Below are 19,115 nucleotides of genomic sequence, written 5' to 3'. Positions count from 1 at the left end.
GCAGTATGTATCATTAATACCAGTAATACTATGCAGCCCTAGTGATGACTTACCTAGATGTGTGAGAGACTGGTGATACATGGCGTCACTGTTGTTGTACCACATCTTCACTATTGCCCATGTGTTGGGAGGATCTGTTGGGAGGAAGACCTAAAAACAAAATGATTATTGCAGTAAAATATTGAAGTATGCTTTATAAAATACATTTTGTGATCATGATAATGATCAAAAAAATATTTTCTCAAATACATGTAACTTGAATGTCCCGAAACTACCATACAGTGTGTACAGGCTACTGGATGATGAAAGGTTTGATCCAAGTTGGCTGACAATGCTTCATAGTCCTAGTCTCTTCAAAGGATTATAACTGATTTGGGCCAACGTTCCTGACAAGTTTGTTTCGATCATTAACTGTCTATGACTGTCCCCGTCAACTCAAATGTTTATATACTACTCAAATTAAGTTGGAGAATGCCCAATTGTTTGCTATGACTGTAGTGAAAAACTGCCATGAACACAACAAACAAACTGTAGTCATATGAAAATATTGTGTGATCCTTATCTTCACTTGAGTAGCATATACACCTCTATTATTATTGGTTACTAAAGAACTATCAATAAGACCTGCAATAGTTGTTTTCTTGGCACTCTTATAATATAGATATAAAAAGAGTTTGAAAACAGATAGCAATTTTATAATGGGAAGTCAAAGACTGATTCTCCCATCCATGAATATGGAGACCAGCTACCAGAATCTGATCTGATAGGGCTAACCAATAACAGGTTGATTTTGGACTGAATACCCCTGGGTTCTTGCTCCTTGTCTAATGGAATGAACACTGCAGCCAACGACCAAGTACCATCGTAAGTCATGTAGCAAGAAAAATATGAATTCAAATTTAGATCCAATACCCACAAAGTTACATCTTAACACTGGTTTATTGCTCACTTGAACACATACAAGCGATATGTTCTCTACTCAGAGTCACTGGTCTGTATCCACAACCCCTCAAATACTGACGGACTGACCAACAAACAGAGGCCAAGGACTGTACCACAATCAAAGGCGAACAGTTGGGAAAGTAATACTCTTGTCACCAGCCAACATAAAGGCCTTTCATGTCCATATACTGCCATCGCCAAGTTCAAATTCACACACTGAGAGAACTGGGTGATGGAGGTATTTCAATGAAGGCATTATTATATCTATAGGTGATCGGTGGAGTCTATGTGATCGCTATCTACACCATGAACAGTAAATCTACAACACTAGGTCGCTTTACCCCATACACCTGCAGCCATGTTAGTGACCTGTTCACAGCACTGATTGACCTCGTACTTTCTGCATCATATCTTTATTGATTAAAGCTTTTTGGCTAAAACAATTGTCACACCTGAGTGTTTCTAGGGCAATGGCAATATATCTAAATTAACTGGCAGCAAAAATATATGTATATGGTTAATTCTAACAGGGGTACTGATAAGATCCAGGTTAGAATTGATCTTCAAAACCCCATATTTGTCCTAAGAGATGATCTACACAATCATATATGTAATCATATCCCAAATGCATAGATCAATGCTCATGCTGTTCATCACCGGATTGTCTGGTCCACACTCAATTATTTATAGACCCCATTATGTTGCTGGAGAAATGTTGAGTGCACATTACATTCAGTTCTGATCCATCTGGTTTACAGAAGGCATATTTACATGCATCAAAACCACAAGATTATATTTACTTTGGCTATACAAACAGCAATAACGACTACATTCTGTGCTCTTTGGCATTTAACTGGTTTACCCTCAATATGAGAGGCAGTATGGTTGCCTACTGATTAATGTTCTCTTGTCACACTGAAGACCCGGGTTCGATTCCCCACATGGGTATAATGTGTGAAGCCCATTTCTGGTGTCCCTTGCCATGATATTGTAGGAATATTGCTAAAAGTGAAACACCTAAAATACTATTCACTCACAATTTTTAACTCTGAGGGACCAATTTGAAAATGCTAACTTTAAAAATCTCCACCAAAGATTGTAGGTCATTCAACCATTGAGACTGACAGTTTTCTCAAGTACAGCTCCTGAACAAATACATCATGATATATATGTTCAAGAATGCTGAACAAACAATTAGAGGGTGTGGTGTAATAATGGTTATATTGCTGACCTGGGCATACCAACTACAAATTATACACCACTCTATAAACAGCTGGGTCCGAAACACCACCAAAGTACAAAGGTCACAGAACGGAAACATGTTTGACGTCATGAGTACCCAAATCTTAGATACCTCACTATAAATGTTTGCACTGAAATCCAAAACTGCTTAAACAGTAGATCATTCTAGTTGAACAGCTTGGGTGGACACAGTGTTGTCCCTTGTATATTTCCATAAAACTTCTGAATTTGGACATTTGTAATCGTAAAGAGAGACCATTAGCCAAATGTTTCACCACTGGAGTTAATACATATTGTTCTTAAATGGGTGTTGGGATTGTGATTTGGGGCAGGAGGTTGTCAACGGTTCATTCCCAGAAAAATTATCTTTATGACGTATAATGATAAATAAAGACTATTAGCCAAATGGTTCCATATCATAAAAAAAACAACATTTTTTATTCCTAATATTTTATATTTACATTATGGGATTAGAAATATGAAGTTCTTTATCACTCTGAAACTGACACAACATCAAGATACAGCATAAACTAATCATGAATACGATGAACACAATGCTTTAGTTATCTGTCTCCATTTATAATCTGCAATATGACTTGCAGCCATGTTTGTGTCAAAGCATGCACACACAACAAACATCAGTCTGAACTTTGACGGAACATAAGATTTTAGTTTATGCAGTAAGTAGGCATATAATGAATCAGTATATGGAGTATATTAAAAGTAGTTCCTCTTTGGTGAACTCATTTGCATATTTAACACATCTGAAGACCCGGGTTCGATTCCCCACATGGGTATAATGTGTGAAGCCCATTTCTGGTGTCCCTTGCCATGATATTGTAGGAATATTGCTAAAAGTGAAACACCTAAAATACTATTCACTCACAATTTTTAACTCTGAGGGACCAATTTGAAAATGCTAACTTTAAAAATCTCCACCAAAGATTGTAGGTCATTCAACCATTGAGACTGACAGTTTTCTCAAGTACAGCTCCTGAACAAATACATCATGATATATATGTTCAAGAATGCTGAACAAACAATTAGAGGGTGTGGTGTAATAATGGTTATATTGCTGACCTGGGCATACCAACTACAAATTATACACCACTCTATAAACAGCTGGGTCCGAAACACCACCAAAGTACAAAGGTCACAGAACGGAAACATGTTTGACGTCATGAGTACCCAAATCTTAGATACCTCACTATAAATGTTTGCACTGAAATCCAAAACTGCTTAAACAGTAGATCATTCTAGTTGAACAGCTTGGGTGGACACAGTGTTGTCCCTTGTATATTTCCATAAAACTTCTGAATTTGGACATTTGTAATCGTAAAGAGAGACCATTAGCCAAATGTTTCACCACTGGAGTTAATACATATTGTTCTTAATTGGGTGTTGGGACTGTGATTTGGGGCAGGAGGTTGTCAACGGTTCATTCCCAGAAAAATTATCTTTATGACGTATAATGATAAATAAAGACTATTAGCCAAATGGTTCCATATCATAAAAAAAACAAACATTTTTTATTCCTAATATTTTATATTTACATTATGGGATTAGAAATATGAAGTTCTTTATCACTCTGAAACTGACACATCAAGATACAGCATAAACTAATCATAAATACGATGAACACAATGCTTTAGTTATCTGTCTCCATTTATAATCTGTAATATGACTTGCAGCCATGTTTGTGTCAAAGCATGCACACACAACAAACATCAGTCTGAACTTTGACGGAACCTAAGATTTTAGTTTATGCAGTAAGTAGGCATATAATGAATCAGTATATGGAGTATATTAAAAGTAGTTCCTCTTTGGTGAACTCATTTGCATATTTAACACATCTTGATGCCAAGTATACCACATTAGTTTATCACACTACTAACACTGCAGATACCGCTTACTGGATGTCTACATGACCTTGTTCGATTGTCCTTTAACCATGTTAACGCCACACTCCACCTATATGGCCAAGGTCTGTAAATAATCAAGTCTGGACCTGACAATCTAGTGATCAACAGCATGATCCATGCAACTGGGATACAAAGACATCTGTCAACTAAGTCAGGAAGCCTGACTACCCAATCCCATCAGTCACCTCCTACAAGAAGCATCGGTTGCTGAAGACCAGTTCCAACCCAAAATCTTTTAATATTATTAATTTGTAGATGTGAATTGTAATATCAGTTATAATTTTCAGAGCATTTAATTCCAATCTTGGATTTTTTACAGATATTTGCTGACCAATGTGGCCCAAATATTACCCTCAAGGCAGGTGTAGTTAAATCCCACACCCTATTACTTGATACAAAAAAAATTCAAAATGACCACTACCATTTATCAAAAAGGCTGTGGTTACATAGTGTGCACACCGGATACTTTTTCCAAACTCTTTCTCGTATCTTTTTCAAGTGAGACTAAAGAAATGGACTCGAGCACATCAAAATTTGTTCATCAGGCTGCAACTCATAGCATACAGAATGCAATGATCAGATCTCAAATTTCCAATGAACAATATTTGATCTGCCAATAACATAGCCATGTCATAAATGGTCATATTTGCTTGGTGTCACAATTAGGCTGAGATACTGCCAATGTGACATCAAATATTAACCCACTCACTCACTCATATTTGCTTAGGGTTCTTTTCCCATATCAAGGGGGTACAAATACTTTATTGAAAAAAGTAAGTGGTCAACAATATTCTTCAGCCTCTGTTACTCCTGCAATTGGATTTTGTAAACTTACAGGATTGTCTGGCGCCCGTTCCTGGAAGAGTTGTATTGCAATGGGAACAAGACTCTTGTTACTGTTGATGAAGAACAGGCCAATGGGAGCACACATCTGCAAGTATAATACGGAACTGTCAACAGTCGAGTCATCACTGAAATGCAGCTCTAACCTCACCCACTTTAATTCATGGAACATGTCACAGAAGGAAATCAAAAACAGCAGCAGTGAAAGCAAATTAATCAACAACAAATTCACCATCACATGGAACCGTTACTCCTGGATTGATCATATCCCCCAGCGGTTTCACTGCAGCAAACCACCATAGACAAACTATATGACATTTAACACTGGCAGACAAAACCTACCCTGGAGAGAACACTTAATTGACATCATGTGGCAACATAGTGCATGTAACTCCCTGTCTATTTAACTGAACAATAGGCAGGATAACACAATATAGACTTTAACTTTCTAATGCAATAACTGCAAGTAATGCTAAACAATTTGAATAAAGTCATCAAATATCAGAGAATTATGTGAACACTCATATATAAATATGTTATAGATTTTAACCTTCTAAAATAGACTGTTATAAGCTGTTTTGCTTCAAGCTGTCATTCATAACCTGAGTTGTTTTAAACTGTCATGACAACCTGATATGCTTTTAATGGTCATGATAAGGTGACCTGCTTTAATCTGTCATGACAACCTGATATGCTTTTAACGGTCATGATAAGGTGACCTGCTTTAATCTGTCATGACAGCCTGATATGCTTTTAATGGTCATGATAAGGTGACCTGCTGTAATCTGTCATGACAACCTGATATGCTTTTAATGGTCATGATAAGGTGACCTGCTTTAATCTGTCATGACAACCTGATATGCTTTTAATGGTCATGATAAGGTGACCTGCTTTAATCTGTCATGACAACCTGATATGCTTTCAATGGTCATGATAAGGTGACCTGCTGTAATCTGTCATGACAACCTGATATGCTTTTAATGGTCATGATAAGGTGACCTGCTGTAACATGTACTGATCATGTCATTCTGGCAAGCCAGATGGCGTCTGAAACCCTCTCATGGTTTACTACTGGGTCCTGTCTTAGTACAAACGTGCATGGAGGTGAAAACAGTCTAGTGCTATTACAAGGAAAGAATACTCTGAATTTCCAAACATGGCTAGTCCTAGAATATCCAACATCATATGATATGACATGCATGGGCTATTGCCCTGTTCTAGGCCATCTGTCATAATGACAAGAAGTGAAACTTTCCTTATCAGTGTGCTGATAAATACCAAAAAACTCACTCACTCAGCCAACAATCAAAACACCTCACTCACTCACTCACCCACTCATCTACATACCCAGCTAAGTACCTCACTCACTCACTTAACCATCCATCCACCTACCCAAATACCCCAAATACCAAAAACATCACTCACTAACTCTCACTCACTCACTTAACAACCCAGCCACCTACCCAAATACCTAAAATATCACTCTCACTCACTCACTCACTCACTCACTCACTCACTCACTCCTTTGATAAGTTAGACAATAAATACTTACAACAAAGTTTGGTCGGTGGGGAAGGTCCTTCATTATTTCATAATCACAGATAAACAAGCGTTTCTTGCGGAGTGCTGATTCAATTGTCTCTCCTTCTAATAATGGCTTGAGCATGTCGTCATCTACAGCTAATCTGGGAGAGAAGGATTGGTTACATTTACACCACAAGAAAAATTCACCAAGAAGGTGCCAGACCAACACTACATCTTCCTATGAGCCTAGTTTGGTTTTCAAAAAAAACTTTCCATATTTCTCTATCTTATCGTGAAATAGCAGTATCACAATTTACCATCAAGGTCTACTGAGCAGCCATTGAAACTTTCAAAAAGAATTCCAAACATGTGAAACTATCAAGTTGATTCAGATAACCACTACTTCTATCAAGGTACCTATATTGGCAATGGAATGTTTCATGATTTTTCAACACTGGCTCAAAAAACAGCATCTAGCATGGACTTCTGAATGGACTGACATCAGTGGAGACAAAATGCTGTCCGGGTTGTCTTGAGTTTCAGTTTACTTTTAGAAATAACTGAAGCCATGACATTATTGTTTTTGATAAATATTCCTACAGAATATTCATAAAAATGGAAACACTTATTTTTTCCTAATACAAGACATAATCCCTTCTGGCATTCCAGCTTATATTGACTATGACTAAGGGTAAATGAAAAAAGTGAAATGTTTCTTGGGCATCGGTGCATCACTTTCATTTGTGCACGTAACAATTTTTTACTGCTATTTAGCAAAAATAATTTTGACTTGGCCGCATCCCAATTATCCATTTGTCCACTAAAAGAATGAGTGTCTGTAAGAACGATTGTGACTGAATACAACTCAATAACTTTCCACACTTTATTTCTGAGAGAAAATATAGAAATGTGTTCCTCTCTCGTCACTTTTTTCCATAAAAAATTTAGAAAAAAGTCCTCATTACTTTTGAAAAAAGAATGTGCCTGAGAAACATTTAATTATTTTTATGCAGCCTAATCTGCTTGACTGGCATTTTAGAAGATGGTGAGCAAATAATAAAGTACAATCCTTTAGGGATAACAACTTCTTTATTATTATATGATGCTATCATAAAATAATAAAAAGGTTGTTATCCATAAGGGATGGTACTTTACTATGATTATAAGTAAGACAACATGTAAAGTAGAGACATGGCCCATGAAGATCCCTGTTAGACCTGGTCTTCAGCAACCCATGATTGTCTTAAGGCTTGCTGACATGGTTGACACTTGCCATCGAATCCAAATTGTGTAGATCGATTATCATGCTGTTGATCACTGGATGGTCTCGTCCTGACTCAATTATTTACTGATCACTTATATAGAACAGGAATATTGCTGTGTACAGCATAAACCAGCAAACCAAACAATGTATATAGAGACTGTTCAGAACCAGCTTCTTTTCTTATTTGATCACACATACAGATTTCACAGATCTGAAATTTCTTAAAACTGACTTACTTGTCTGGAATGCTTTTACACAACTTGATGAGCGAGTGATTGAGACTGGCGATCCTTTGGTGGCCGAAGTAGATATCATTGCTCCATCTGTCAGCCCCCTGTGGATCAAAGGAACGTTACAGAGAGCTCCTGAACATACACTCTACCCTGTACACAACAGTATAGGCTTAAACATGGTAAACCTGAACACTACCATGTAGCAATACGTGTGTCACAATGCATTTGTGTCAAGATGCACTTGTTGTGATACACTTGTCATGATACAATACAATTGTCATGATGCACTTGTGCCATGATACAATACACATGTCCTGATACACTTGTGTCATGATACAATACACATGTCCTGATACACTTGTGCCATGATACAATACACATGTCCTGATACACTTGTGTCATGATACAACTGCCATAATATACTTGCATCACAACAAGCTTCACCTAATACCAATGACAGCATTTCACTTAAGATATAATACTAGTATTTCTACACCAACCAGGCAAGTATCTATCCAATGCTCTTTCATATACCAAGTTACAGAAGATCACGTGGACATGGTATGTCCACAACATACATGTTACATAGAAGTACATGACACTTACTGCCGGTGTGTGGAATATTTTTTTGGTGTAGACATTTGTGAGAGCTGTGAGGCTGTCCCATTCTCCTGCAGAGAGGGACACTATCTTGCTGGTTGCAATCAGCTGGATTTTGGTTGTCAAAATGTCCCACTGCAAGGCGAAAAAATACATATCATAATAAAAAAACAACAACGAATAACAGTGATATATTCGCTAGATTTGGAGAAGAGACTTTTATGTGTGAGCACTAATTGATGTGATTTGGACAAATCTGTAACACTGACTGTCGTATAGCCAAGGTTCCAAGATACCCATTAACAAAAGAAAATAATATATATATATATATATATATATATATATATATATATATATATATATATATATATATATATATATATATATATATATATATTGGTAGTCAAGGTTCCAAAACACAAGAAAATAATAATAAAACTGATGACGATGATGATGATGATGATGATGATGATGATGATGATGATGATGCCAGTTCCAGTTACTTATAAAGGCGTATTTCAAAGTCACTTATCCTTGCAACACCACATGTGAGTGAGTGAAGGAATTTAGTTTTATGCCGCTCTCAGAAATACTCCAGCAGTATCATGGCAGGGGATACCAGAAATGGACCCAATGGGTACAAAAGGGCTTGTACCCATGTGGGGAATCGAACCTAGTTCTTTGGCATGATGAGCAGACACTTTAACCACTAAGCTACCCCGCCACCCTAACGCTACATGCAACAGTTGAGCATCAGTGTGGAGCAAGCCCGAAGCCCTTGTAACTCTTAGGCCTCAAGAAGCAGAACACAGTCCCTCACCCATTTCAACTTCCTGAGATAAATTTTTCCCTATCTGTGACCTCAGGTGATACGTACACACTTGTCAGGTGAAACAGACCACATACCTTTACTTGTTACAGCTACTGACATAGGTTATCTTCTAATCCAGGGAAATGTAACACAATCCTGAGTGGTGATGAGATATTCACTGTTGCACATGAGGAATAAAAGGTAAATTTCCAGCCTGGTGATAAATCTCAAACTGCTCCCTCCAGATGAATGAGAGGGTTGCCATTGAAGACAGCAGGCTAAAACAGCATCAACAGCCCTTGACCACAACCAGGCTCTTGTTATAACGGTGACTTATCAAGTATACATTACTTTAGTAAGTGAGTGCCACCTTACTCTGCTGTAGACAACATACCAGCTAGTCTCTCATCATAAATCTGGTTAGGCAAATCGGTGGTGAAGAGTATGAACATTGATCTCCAGCGAGCATTTTCCTGTTGTTCTATGGAACTTTACCTAGGGAATGGTATCCTCTATTTGTCCTGAACATCGACATGAGGCAAACATGGGATTCTGAGATTCAGGGGCTAGATTTCCAAAGCTAACTCAGCGCTAAGATAGTCATAAGTGTCATACATTAACATTAACTTATGGCTATCTTGTACCTTGTACGTACTGCTGGTGTTCCAATAAATTGAAATAATTGAATATTGCTTGCAGTGACCAAATCACTAAGTAATTGATTACAAATTGTCACAATAGCAGAGAGTGAGTGAGAGAGAATGAGAAAGAGAGAGAGAAAGGGAGAGAGAGAGAGAGAGGGGGGGATGTTTGTTGTTTACAAGTGTGTAAAACATCCATCTTCCTCTTCATCTCCAGCAACAAGTTAATGTTTATCTGGTTAATATCTTAGAGTGGGAAACCAGGAAATGGCACTGAATCTAACAAACACTGTGCCGGTGAGAGTTACTACAATAATCTCAAGGCCTGCATGTTATCTGACCCCTAGACAATGTGTGTGCATAGACACATGCTTCCTGTAGACAGGGTGTTCTGATAACAAGGCAACTGTGTCAGACAGAGTAGACTGGCATTTAGTCCCATAAATAAAAGTATGACTGACTGACTGACTGACTGACTAACTGATTGACTGACTGAATGAATGAATGAATGAACGAATGAATCCACCATGAATCTGTCAAAACGGCAGGTAATCTAATCAAGATCTTTTTCAACTCCCTGGGGAGTATACAGTCATGCTGCCTGTTAGCCACAATGAGCTTATCACTCACATTGCCAGCACATCTTCATGGGTACCCATTTTACAGCTGAGTGAACTGAGACAATATGTATGTAAGTACATTGTCCAAAGATACTATGCAAATGTGCCCACCTCAATACCAAAGGTGCATCCGAGAAGTCAACTTGAGATATTCTATTAGCCGTTCACTTTTCGTCAAATCCATTTTTCTGGTTTGTATGTATCTGCTATGATAAAATGAATTTGTCTTGTGGTTTACAAAAAAATGACAATCATTTGCTGCACATCAAGGCTCTTCAGTTAATATCATTTAACATTCAGCCTCCAAGAAAATGGCAGAAAACAACTATACCTTGTATTCAAAGGAAAACTGTTCATCTGGAGGCATCAGCTGTATCTGTAAAGATAAAGAAGAAATATTTAGCATTGTGTCTTGACCCTCTACACTGAACTTGCTAAGCCACCTTTAATATTTAACATGGACAAGACTTTATCTCAATTTCCCAGGGGCAGATACAGCTTCTTGAGAAGCGTGCGTGTGTTTGTGTGTTGGGAGGGGAGTGGGGAGAGAGAAACTTGACTCTCGAGAAAGGGGGTTGAGGGGGTGCATACTTTATTTCACCCCTCTTCAATTTTTCAATGGTCATTTAACATGGATCCCTAACACAGCATCAGTTCATGCCACTGACTGGGCTCTGTCTTTACCCTCAGCACTCACAGGCTCCCTTAACACTGATTAGATATCTCTTCACAATTAGATGACACAACCCCTTTAACACAGCAACAGATCAACCTACTGATAAAACTGTTGACCTACTGAACCCTGCTGCTGGCAAACATGTACAACAATATGAAATATCAGCTACAACATAGACAATCGGTCACTCCCCCCCCCTCCCCACCAACATCCGGCTGCCACACACGCCTCAGTCATTCAGGCAGGCATGCTGCATAAACACAGCCCCTGAACTGCAAGGGGTTGCAGGTTTCGTCACACGATTCTGTTCCGGTGCTCAACATTTTAATGTAAAAACGTGTTTGGTATGAAATTCTGCTGACATCTTATTACAGTGATTTATTGTCACTTAAACTTAAACTGGATCAGACCAAACAAATGTGTTATGGCTGGGGTTTGAGAGCAAAGTCTGTATTTGTAGACAGGTAGACAACATATGCACTATGAAGATAAGAGGTTTGTTTGGTTGTGTTTTTATTGACGTTTTTTTGTCTGTTTCCTGTCCAAAGCTGAGAGGATCATTTGCATACTTCAGATTCTGTGTCATATGCTTCAAAACTTTCAAAAGCTTTCTCATGATTTATTTTCCCATAATTTAAACAACAACTTAAATTAGAAATCTGGGCCCGTATTCTTGAAAAGTTCGTAGGCCTAAGAATTCTTAACTTTGATCGTAGCCAATGTGTTAAGAATGCGCCTAAGAAGTTCATAGGGTTACAAACGTTTTGAGAATAGATAGCCTTGGCAATATGGTTTTTAGGTACATGATAAATCACTCCTGGCACAGGAAAAGATTAAATGTTATCACTTGTGATGATATTTTACATAAATTCTTGCCTAATAAAAATATGTTAATAATCTAGGGTGGGTCATTATGCGATGATCAATCTCCAGCACCATTCATGAATAAGTCAGTCACCTGTCCTGCCATCTAATCAATTATGGGACTGGTACACACATTCCCCATGGCAACCATCCATCAGGTGATCTGGGTGTAAAGTAGGGAACAGTCACACCATGATGCTGTGGTGTGACTTGGTTTATGTAACTTGGTTTATGTAACTCGGTTTAATATCATTTCAAGAAATTGTAAAGTGAGTGAGAAAATGTATGAGCGAGAGAGTCAGAGAGAATGTGTGAGGGAGAGAATGTGTGAGGGAGAGAATGTGTGAATGTACAAGTGAGTGAGTCTGTTTTGTTTTATGCTGAACTTGGCACTATTCCAACTATATGGCAGCAGTCTGTAAATAATTGAGTCTGGACCAGACAACCCAGTGATCAACAGCATGAACACAGATCTAGGCAGCTGGGACAAGATGACTTGTGTCAACCAAGTTAGTGAGTCTGACCACCCAATCCTGTTAGACCACCCAATCCAACAAGCATGGGTTACTGAAAATCCATTATCAGTATTACGTTGATCACTGGACTGTCTGGTCAAGACTCAATGATTTACAAACTGCTGCCATATAGCTGGAATACTGATGAGTGTGTTCACTACAGAAAATGTTCCAACAAATGATTTTTGAATACTGACACAGTTTTAATGTCTAAACTCAGGTCTGACACACAAATGCACAATATCACCAGCGTCCACTATGACGAATGTCCACTGTTGTTATGAAAGAGCTCATGAGTCATCCAAGATGGAGAATCAGTGAGACACGCCTCTCCTTTCTAACTTCATGTATCTTCCTCCCTTCAGCACAACACTGTTAGCAACCAAGATGTTCATCTACACGCTTCCGTGATTATATCACGCTTCCCAGAACCATTACATAACTTCAACGGAACAGACCTTGATTACATTTCCGCCATTTGAGTGCTTTATGTTATGCGTATTTCTATTCTCTGAATGACAATATACACATTTCACAGTAACAGGAAGGTTTAAAAATTTACTTGTGAAACCTTTGAAGATTAAAACTGTTAACGTCAAAAAAGAAATAGGTGTGTCTTTTTGCAAAATTAACACCAGATTTTCTTGGTCACTGAGTTTTGTCCTCTTGTATCCCTTTCATGAAATGTGGCCAACCAACACTGAGATATGAATCAGCTGCAGAGTAACAATAAATATACCATTCAAAAAAAGTTGGATTCATAGGAATGATGAAATGCAAATGATGAAGCCAAGGAGGAAATACAGATGATGAAGAGAAATTAAGGGAAAATGTGACAATTTATGCCATCCAGCAATCAGCTTCATACAACGCTTTTGTTGATAACGAATTAAATAAACTTAATTTAGTCTCAATTACTTAGTCTGACATCCTGCTTTATGTCATCCCCAGAATATTAACTCTGAATAATGAGATTAAGACAACAGTCCTAGGGCAACAATTACAAGCAATTGTAGGTGTTTTAAATACTTCTTCATCAAATACCTTTCAAATTTATGCAATGACAACCGCCAAGCCAGAAACCCTTCATTATATAAGCGAGTGAGAAAGCTGAGTTCAATGCCATACTCAACAATATTCCAGCTATATGGCAATATTTGATAATATTTGATCGGTCTATGCAATCGAGATACAATGACATGAGCCAGTCAAGTCAGTGAGCCTGCACACAGCTCTCACACAGCTCAGTGTATGAAAAACATGTATACATATTGACATTTGAAAATAGTAAACAATTGTTTGAGTTGATTTCATTTCTTCTAAAACTCACCCATCCCAAACAATTCTACATCATCAGAACATAAAATATTCACCAACTCAGTTTGTGTGCTTTATCTTGAACTCTTCAATGTTAGCCCAGAATATGTAAACCACAAAATTATAACTGTGGCCTTTAAAGTACTATCATGGTGGAGGGTATAGTACACAGCCCTAGTCATCTGTGATATATTTCAGGTTACAAAAATGCCTGGAGAAAGCAGTAGACGCTTCGTCTTTGAATATATAACTATGATAGAAACAAGTAGTTACATACAAATTGAAAAGTAGCACAAGTGAGACCAGACCGTGAGATAAAGGGTTACACTAACAAAAAGTACTAGAATCTGTACTTTTCGAAAAAAGAGCAATCCCATATGTAACATGCAACGCTTAGTCTCTGAACACACATAATTTTGATTGTAACAAATAAATCCATTTCTGTTGAAAGGGACCCCAGTCAGATGGGAAATTGTAATCTAGACTCACTTCACTGACTTTACCACGGCGCTGGGAGGACTAGGCAGTAGGGCAGACAGACAAGGATATAGCATTCAAGTATGAGCACACACACTATGATTCAGGGCCTACTACCCAGGGAGGTGAACTCCAAGACCTTGCCTCCTGGCTTTCATTTGTAGTGCTATGTAGTATGGCAGCCATGCATTCCAGCACCAGATGCAAAACACTAACATGGAGACATCAGCATGTTTTTTGAGCTAGTTAAGCTACCTGAAGGGCCTATAAGGCCTATAATATTTGCAGTTTCATGCTGGGTAACTATGTACACATACCTGATAGTACCATGGGAAGTCCTTGTGACCTGATATTCCATGTTTCAGGGATTTCATGCCATTTTGCAATACTGAGGGTTACCTATACATGTGGCACCTTACCATGCTTGCAGATGAGGTCATTATGACTCTTTATTTCATGGATTTTCTAAGTCAGTATGCAAAGGAGTTACATAAAACGACAAAAAATGTTATCTTCAATGATAAAAGTTTAACTTTAAAAGGAAAATTATTAGCAACAATAAGAGTAAGTGAGTATGGACTTATACCTCTTTTAGCAATATTCCAGCAGTATCACAGCTGGGGACACCAGATATGGGCTTCACACATTCTGCCCATGGGGGACATGGAACCTGGGTCTTCAGCTAGACGGGCAAACATTTTAGCCATTGTTTAGGCTATAACAAACATTGCCAACAATAATCAGATATACACATCAAGGGTTTACACTATGTATCTATGTAAATTTTAGCATTTGGTTGTTTGTTTGTTGTTACGATATTCCAGGAACATGATAACATTCTGTAATTAATTGAATCTGGACCAGATAATCCACTGACTGACATCATGAATATTGTTGATGCAACTGGGATACAACAGCATAAAACAACACAATCACTGAATCTAACCAGCCAGTCCTGTAGTTACCTCTTAGGACCCTCATATAAACCTAAGGCTAAAGTGTGCTTCTCACTTTATATTAGGTCATCTCTTGTTTTCCCAGAACAACTGCATTTGAGGCTTTTGTTTTGGAGGGACAGGTTTTACTTTCCGTTAGTGAGACTGTTCTTCAGGGTTTACTTTTCCTAACATAAGAAAATCAACACTCAAATGATACATGAGTGTTTGAAATCAATTGAAAAATATCGTTCAAGATTAAGCTCATAATACAAATGTTTTCCGAAGTGGAATTGGAACCGCAATTCTCTCATCCGTAGGCAGACGCAATACCGCACGACCACCAGGCCGACGAAAGTGTAGGGGTTAAATTACCTACTTATAGTTAATGTCATTAAATTGATTTTATGCGTGCTTCAGTTATTGTTATATCGCTTCATTAAATGATAATCTACATTGTAATTACCCATCATTGACGGTATATACATTAGAGAAAACACCTCTCTTCTGTTTTGATAGACAATGTAAAACTATCAGGGTTGGGAAATCCCTCCCCCTCCCGTTTTACATTGTCTAAAAAAACCTCGGAGGTGTGTTTTCTCCTATAAATATAGACCAGGGCCAAGATTTTCAAAGCTCTCTTAGCACTAAGACAGTGTTAAGCTGATGTTAATGTATGGCACTTACAACTATCTTAGCGTTTAGAGAGCTTAAAAAATCTAGGTCCCAGATTAGAACTGGTCTTTATCAGTTGCGCAGATCAATGCTAATGTTGTTCATAACGAGGTTGTCTGGTCAAGACTCAGTTAATTACAAACCGCTGCCATATAGCTGAGTGCGCATGAAAAAAATAAACCAAACCAAACAGAAACTCATGGGTGGCTTACTTCAACTACAATACAAGAAAGCTGGGTTTTAGAGTTTTCCAAAACCCTAAATTATGATAAATCTGTAAACCAAGTGTTTTTGGCCAGGTTTTATTTCACAATATAACTGCTGAGTGACTGACAAGATTGGTTTGGTTTGCATGTGTTGGCAGGGAATAAATCCTTATCATCCCCTCACTTCCATGTATGGTGATTGTCTTACTTCTCTCCAGCTTATCTTTACTGCAAAATAACTAACAGCCATCAAGATTATGGCTGAGAACAAAAACTTAGACCAAATTCAAAATGGTGTAAAACACATGGCACATGTTCAATACAGCTGTAACACTTCCACAATTATTTTCCTTACACCTTTGTCACATTGATTTAATGGAGTGAGTTTAGTTTTATGCTGCATTTAGCAATATTCCAGCAATATCACAGAGGGAGACATCAGATATGGGCCTCACACAGTGTACCCATGTGGGGAATCGAACACATGTCTTTGATGTGATAAGCGAACACTATACTACCCCACCATCACATTGATTTAATGGACATGACCAGTACTGGCAGAAAATGTACACTGATAATCAACAGCCCACCCACTTATGTACTAAATAAAGAAATATATAAAACAATGCAAGAATTTCTTAACAAGGCCTTTTCACAAATCATCTTATACTATCAAAGTTAAAAGACTCCATCCAGTACAGATGAGTGTTTCTACTGGTTTCCTCTACTCTAGCCAGTAAATGGCTGCTAAGCCAAGTACACAGTTCAGTGTAAGTACTTCAGGTCTGACACTCGAGACCCATTCACATCATGACACTATCAAGTGGACATCACAAAACTATGTCGACTTGTCACAAGGCATTGATATAAATAAACTACAAATGATTCTTTGGTTTGCTTGGTTCGCCAAGTTTGTTGTGTTTGTTTCCTTAACACCACACCACCACCAACCCCCCCCCCCCCCCCAAAATATTTAGGCTAAAATAGACGAGTCATTGTTTCTAATGGCTCACAAAGGTTACCAGATCAGTCTCATGTTTTTGGACAATATCACGTCTGATATTCATCAATAATTTATTGACATCAATTAATGATTATCGACCTCCATGATTTATGCTGATAGACAGGCCCAATAAACACAAAAAATGAAGTGCACACTTGGCATGTATCTTCAGCAAGGATTCACAATGAGCATATAACTTGTTTTACATTTATACCTCCATAAAAGCAAAATATCTTTAAAAAAATATTTAAAAACACATTTGCTACATTGATTACACCTTCATGAGATCAGGAATAATTGTTTGGGCTTTTCAAAAATATTAAAGGTAACAATTACACAAAACCATGTCAAAAATATATTAAAATTGAACTAAAGATACTGAGGGACAAAATTAAGAGATCACATGAAAGGACAAGTATTCCTCTATTTTTTTCAAAGGTTTCTTCACAAGCTTTGTATCACATAGCTTATGAATAAATCTGGAAAAAATATATGGACAGTTGAGCTTTCATGTGATTCCTTATTTTTTTCCCTCAGTATATGTGCACTCCATGCAATTATAACAAACTGGTCTGCAATGGTATCTGTGCATACATGTGTGTATCAATATTGATGGATGCAGGTCGTGGTGACAGAAGGCTGGGTGTTAAACATACTTCAATTTATATGTACAGAGATAGTTGTGTCATCCTTATCAAACAACAGCTGGTCAATTAACCCTTTCAACTGCAAGTAAACTTTAATCAGTTCTCACATTTTCCTGAGATTTTCAAATGATATCAAGGTTATACCATGTATTAAAGTGCTTAATTTACATCCAGTCATTTCAATGATGTAACTGCTACAGCAGCAATACTGCATGTCAGGCACCTACATGGAACTGCTATACAGTCTGATGAAAGCATGATCAGAGAAAAAGGCAAAATGAGTGTTCACTCTGACAAAGACATGTATCAGCTTTCAATATTTGATAAATTGTGTGAGTGAGTCAGAGAGTGAGTTTGGGACTGGACATATTCACCGCAGTGAAACCCATGAGTATTGGTTTGGTGCTGACACATTTATTTACATATTCTGGAATGTGAGGGGTGGAGTAGCAGCCTAATGGTTGAAATGTTCACTCAATTTCCCATATGGGTACAATGTGTGAAGTCCACTGCTAACGTTCTCTCATGATGTGAACCTCCATTCAGGTTAATTAACTCGGCACACATTAACTGATCCACTTATGTTGGTAATACCATAAAGGGTTAAGTTTCATTAAGTTCACAGACCTTTTAAACACCAGAAATTCACTAAGGACACAAACTCAAGTTCCTTTCACCATCTTGTCACAGGGCAGGGATAGACACTTTGAGATTAAGAGTGACATAGATAAACATTTTTATGAGGACAAAAGTTGCTTTGAGTCTTTTAAATTGTTTAAATTTTACATTAAATGAATCATGTGGATTATTTCTACAATATTAGTCATGCCCCTAGGATACATTAAAAATATTTCATCCATGCCATTTCAACATTTAACATGCCATGGCACATAAATTCAAAACTATTTCGATACCAGCATTGAAATACTGAAATTAAGTAACAACCTCCATCCCTTATTGAACAGTGGCTGTGAAAGGGTTATCTAAAGACAATACACAGAGAGGATGCACCATGGTCTGATGAATGTCGGATTCATTGAAATATTGAAAGTAACAACCGCTAACCCTTACTGGACAACGACTGTGAAGGGGTTAACCAAGGACAATACATAGAGAGGATGCACCACGATTTGGTAAATGTCCGTTTCAACTTCCTCC

At 37.7% G+C, this 19,115-nt stretch overlaps 1 protein-coding gene across 2 annotated transcripts in view; it reads right to left on the bottom strand.

Annotated features, from left to right (window-relative positions):
• LOC137274381 (allene oxide synthase-lipoxygenase protein-like) overlaps window positions 1–19,115 on the bottom strand; it is a 76,988-nt gene that overhangs the window by 12,922 nt on the left and 44,951 nt on the right. For both annotated transcript variants that reach the window (XM_067807537.1, XM_067807536.1), the window contains 6 exons: window positions 10,974–11,018; window positions 8,577–8,705; window positions 7,974–8,071; window positions 6,502–6,634; window positions 4,942–5,037; window positions 54–150 (listed from right to left, as the gene is read on the bottom strand). In XM_067807537.1, coding sequence (XP_067663638.1) covers window positions 54–150; window positions 4,942–5,037; window positions 6,502–6,634; window positions 7,974–8,071; window positions 8,577–8,705; window positions 10,974–11,018 — 598 coding nt within the window. The remainder of the gene's footprint in view (window positions 1–53; window positions 151–4,941; window positions 5,038–6,501; window positions 6,635–7,973; window positions 8,072–8,576; window positions 8,706–10,973; window positions 11,019–19,115) is intronic.

Source organism: Haliotis asinina, chromosome 2 (genome assembly GCF_037392515.1).
Source record: "Haliotis asinina isolate JCU_RB_2024 chromosome 2, JCU_Hal_asi_v2, whole genome shotgun sequence".
In the NCBI taxonomy this organism is placed as follows: Eukaryota; Metazoa; Mollusca; class Gastropoda; order Lepetellida; family Haliotidae; genus Haliotis; species Haliotis asinina.
This window is presented reverse-complemented; position numbering and strand designations above follow the sequence as displayed.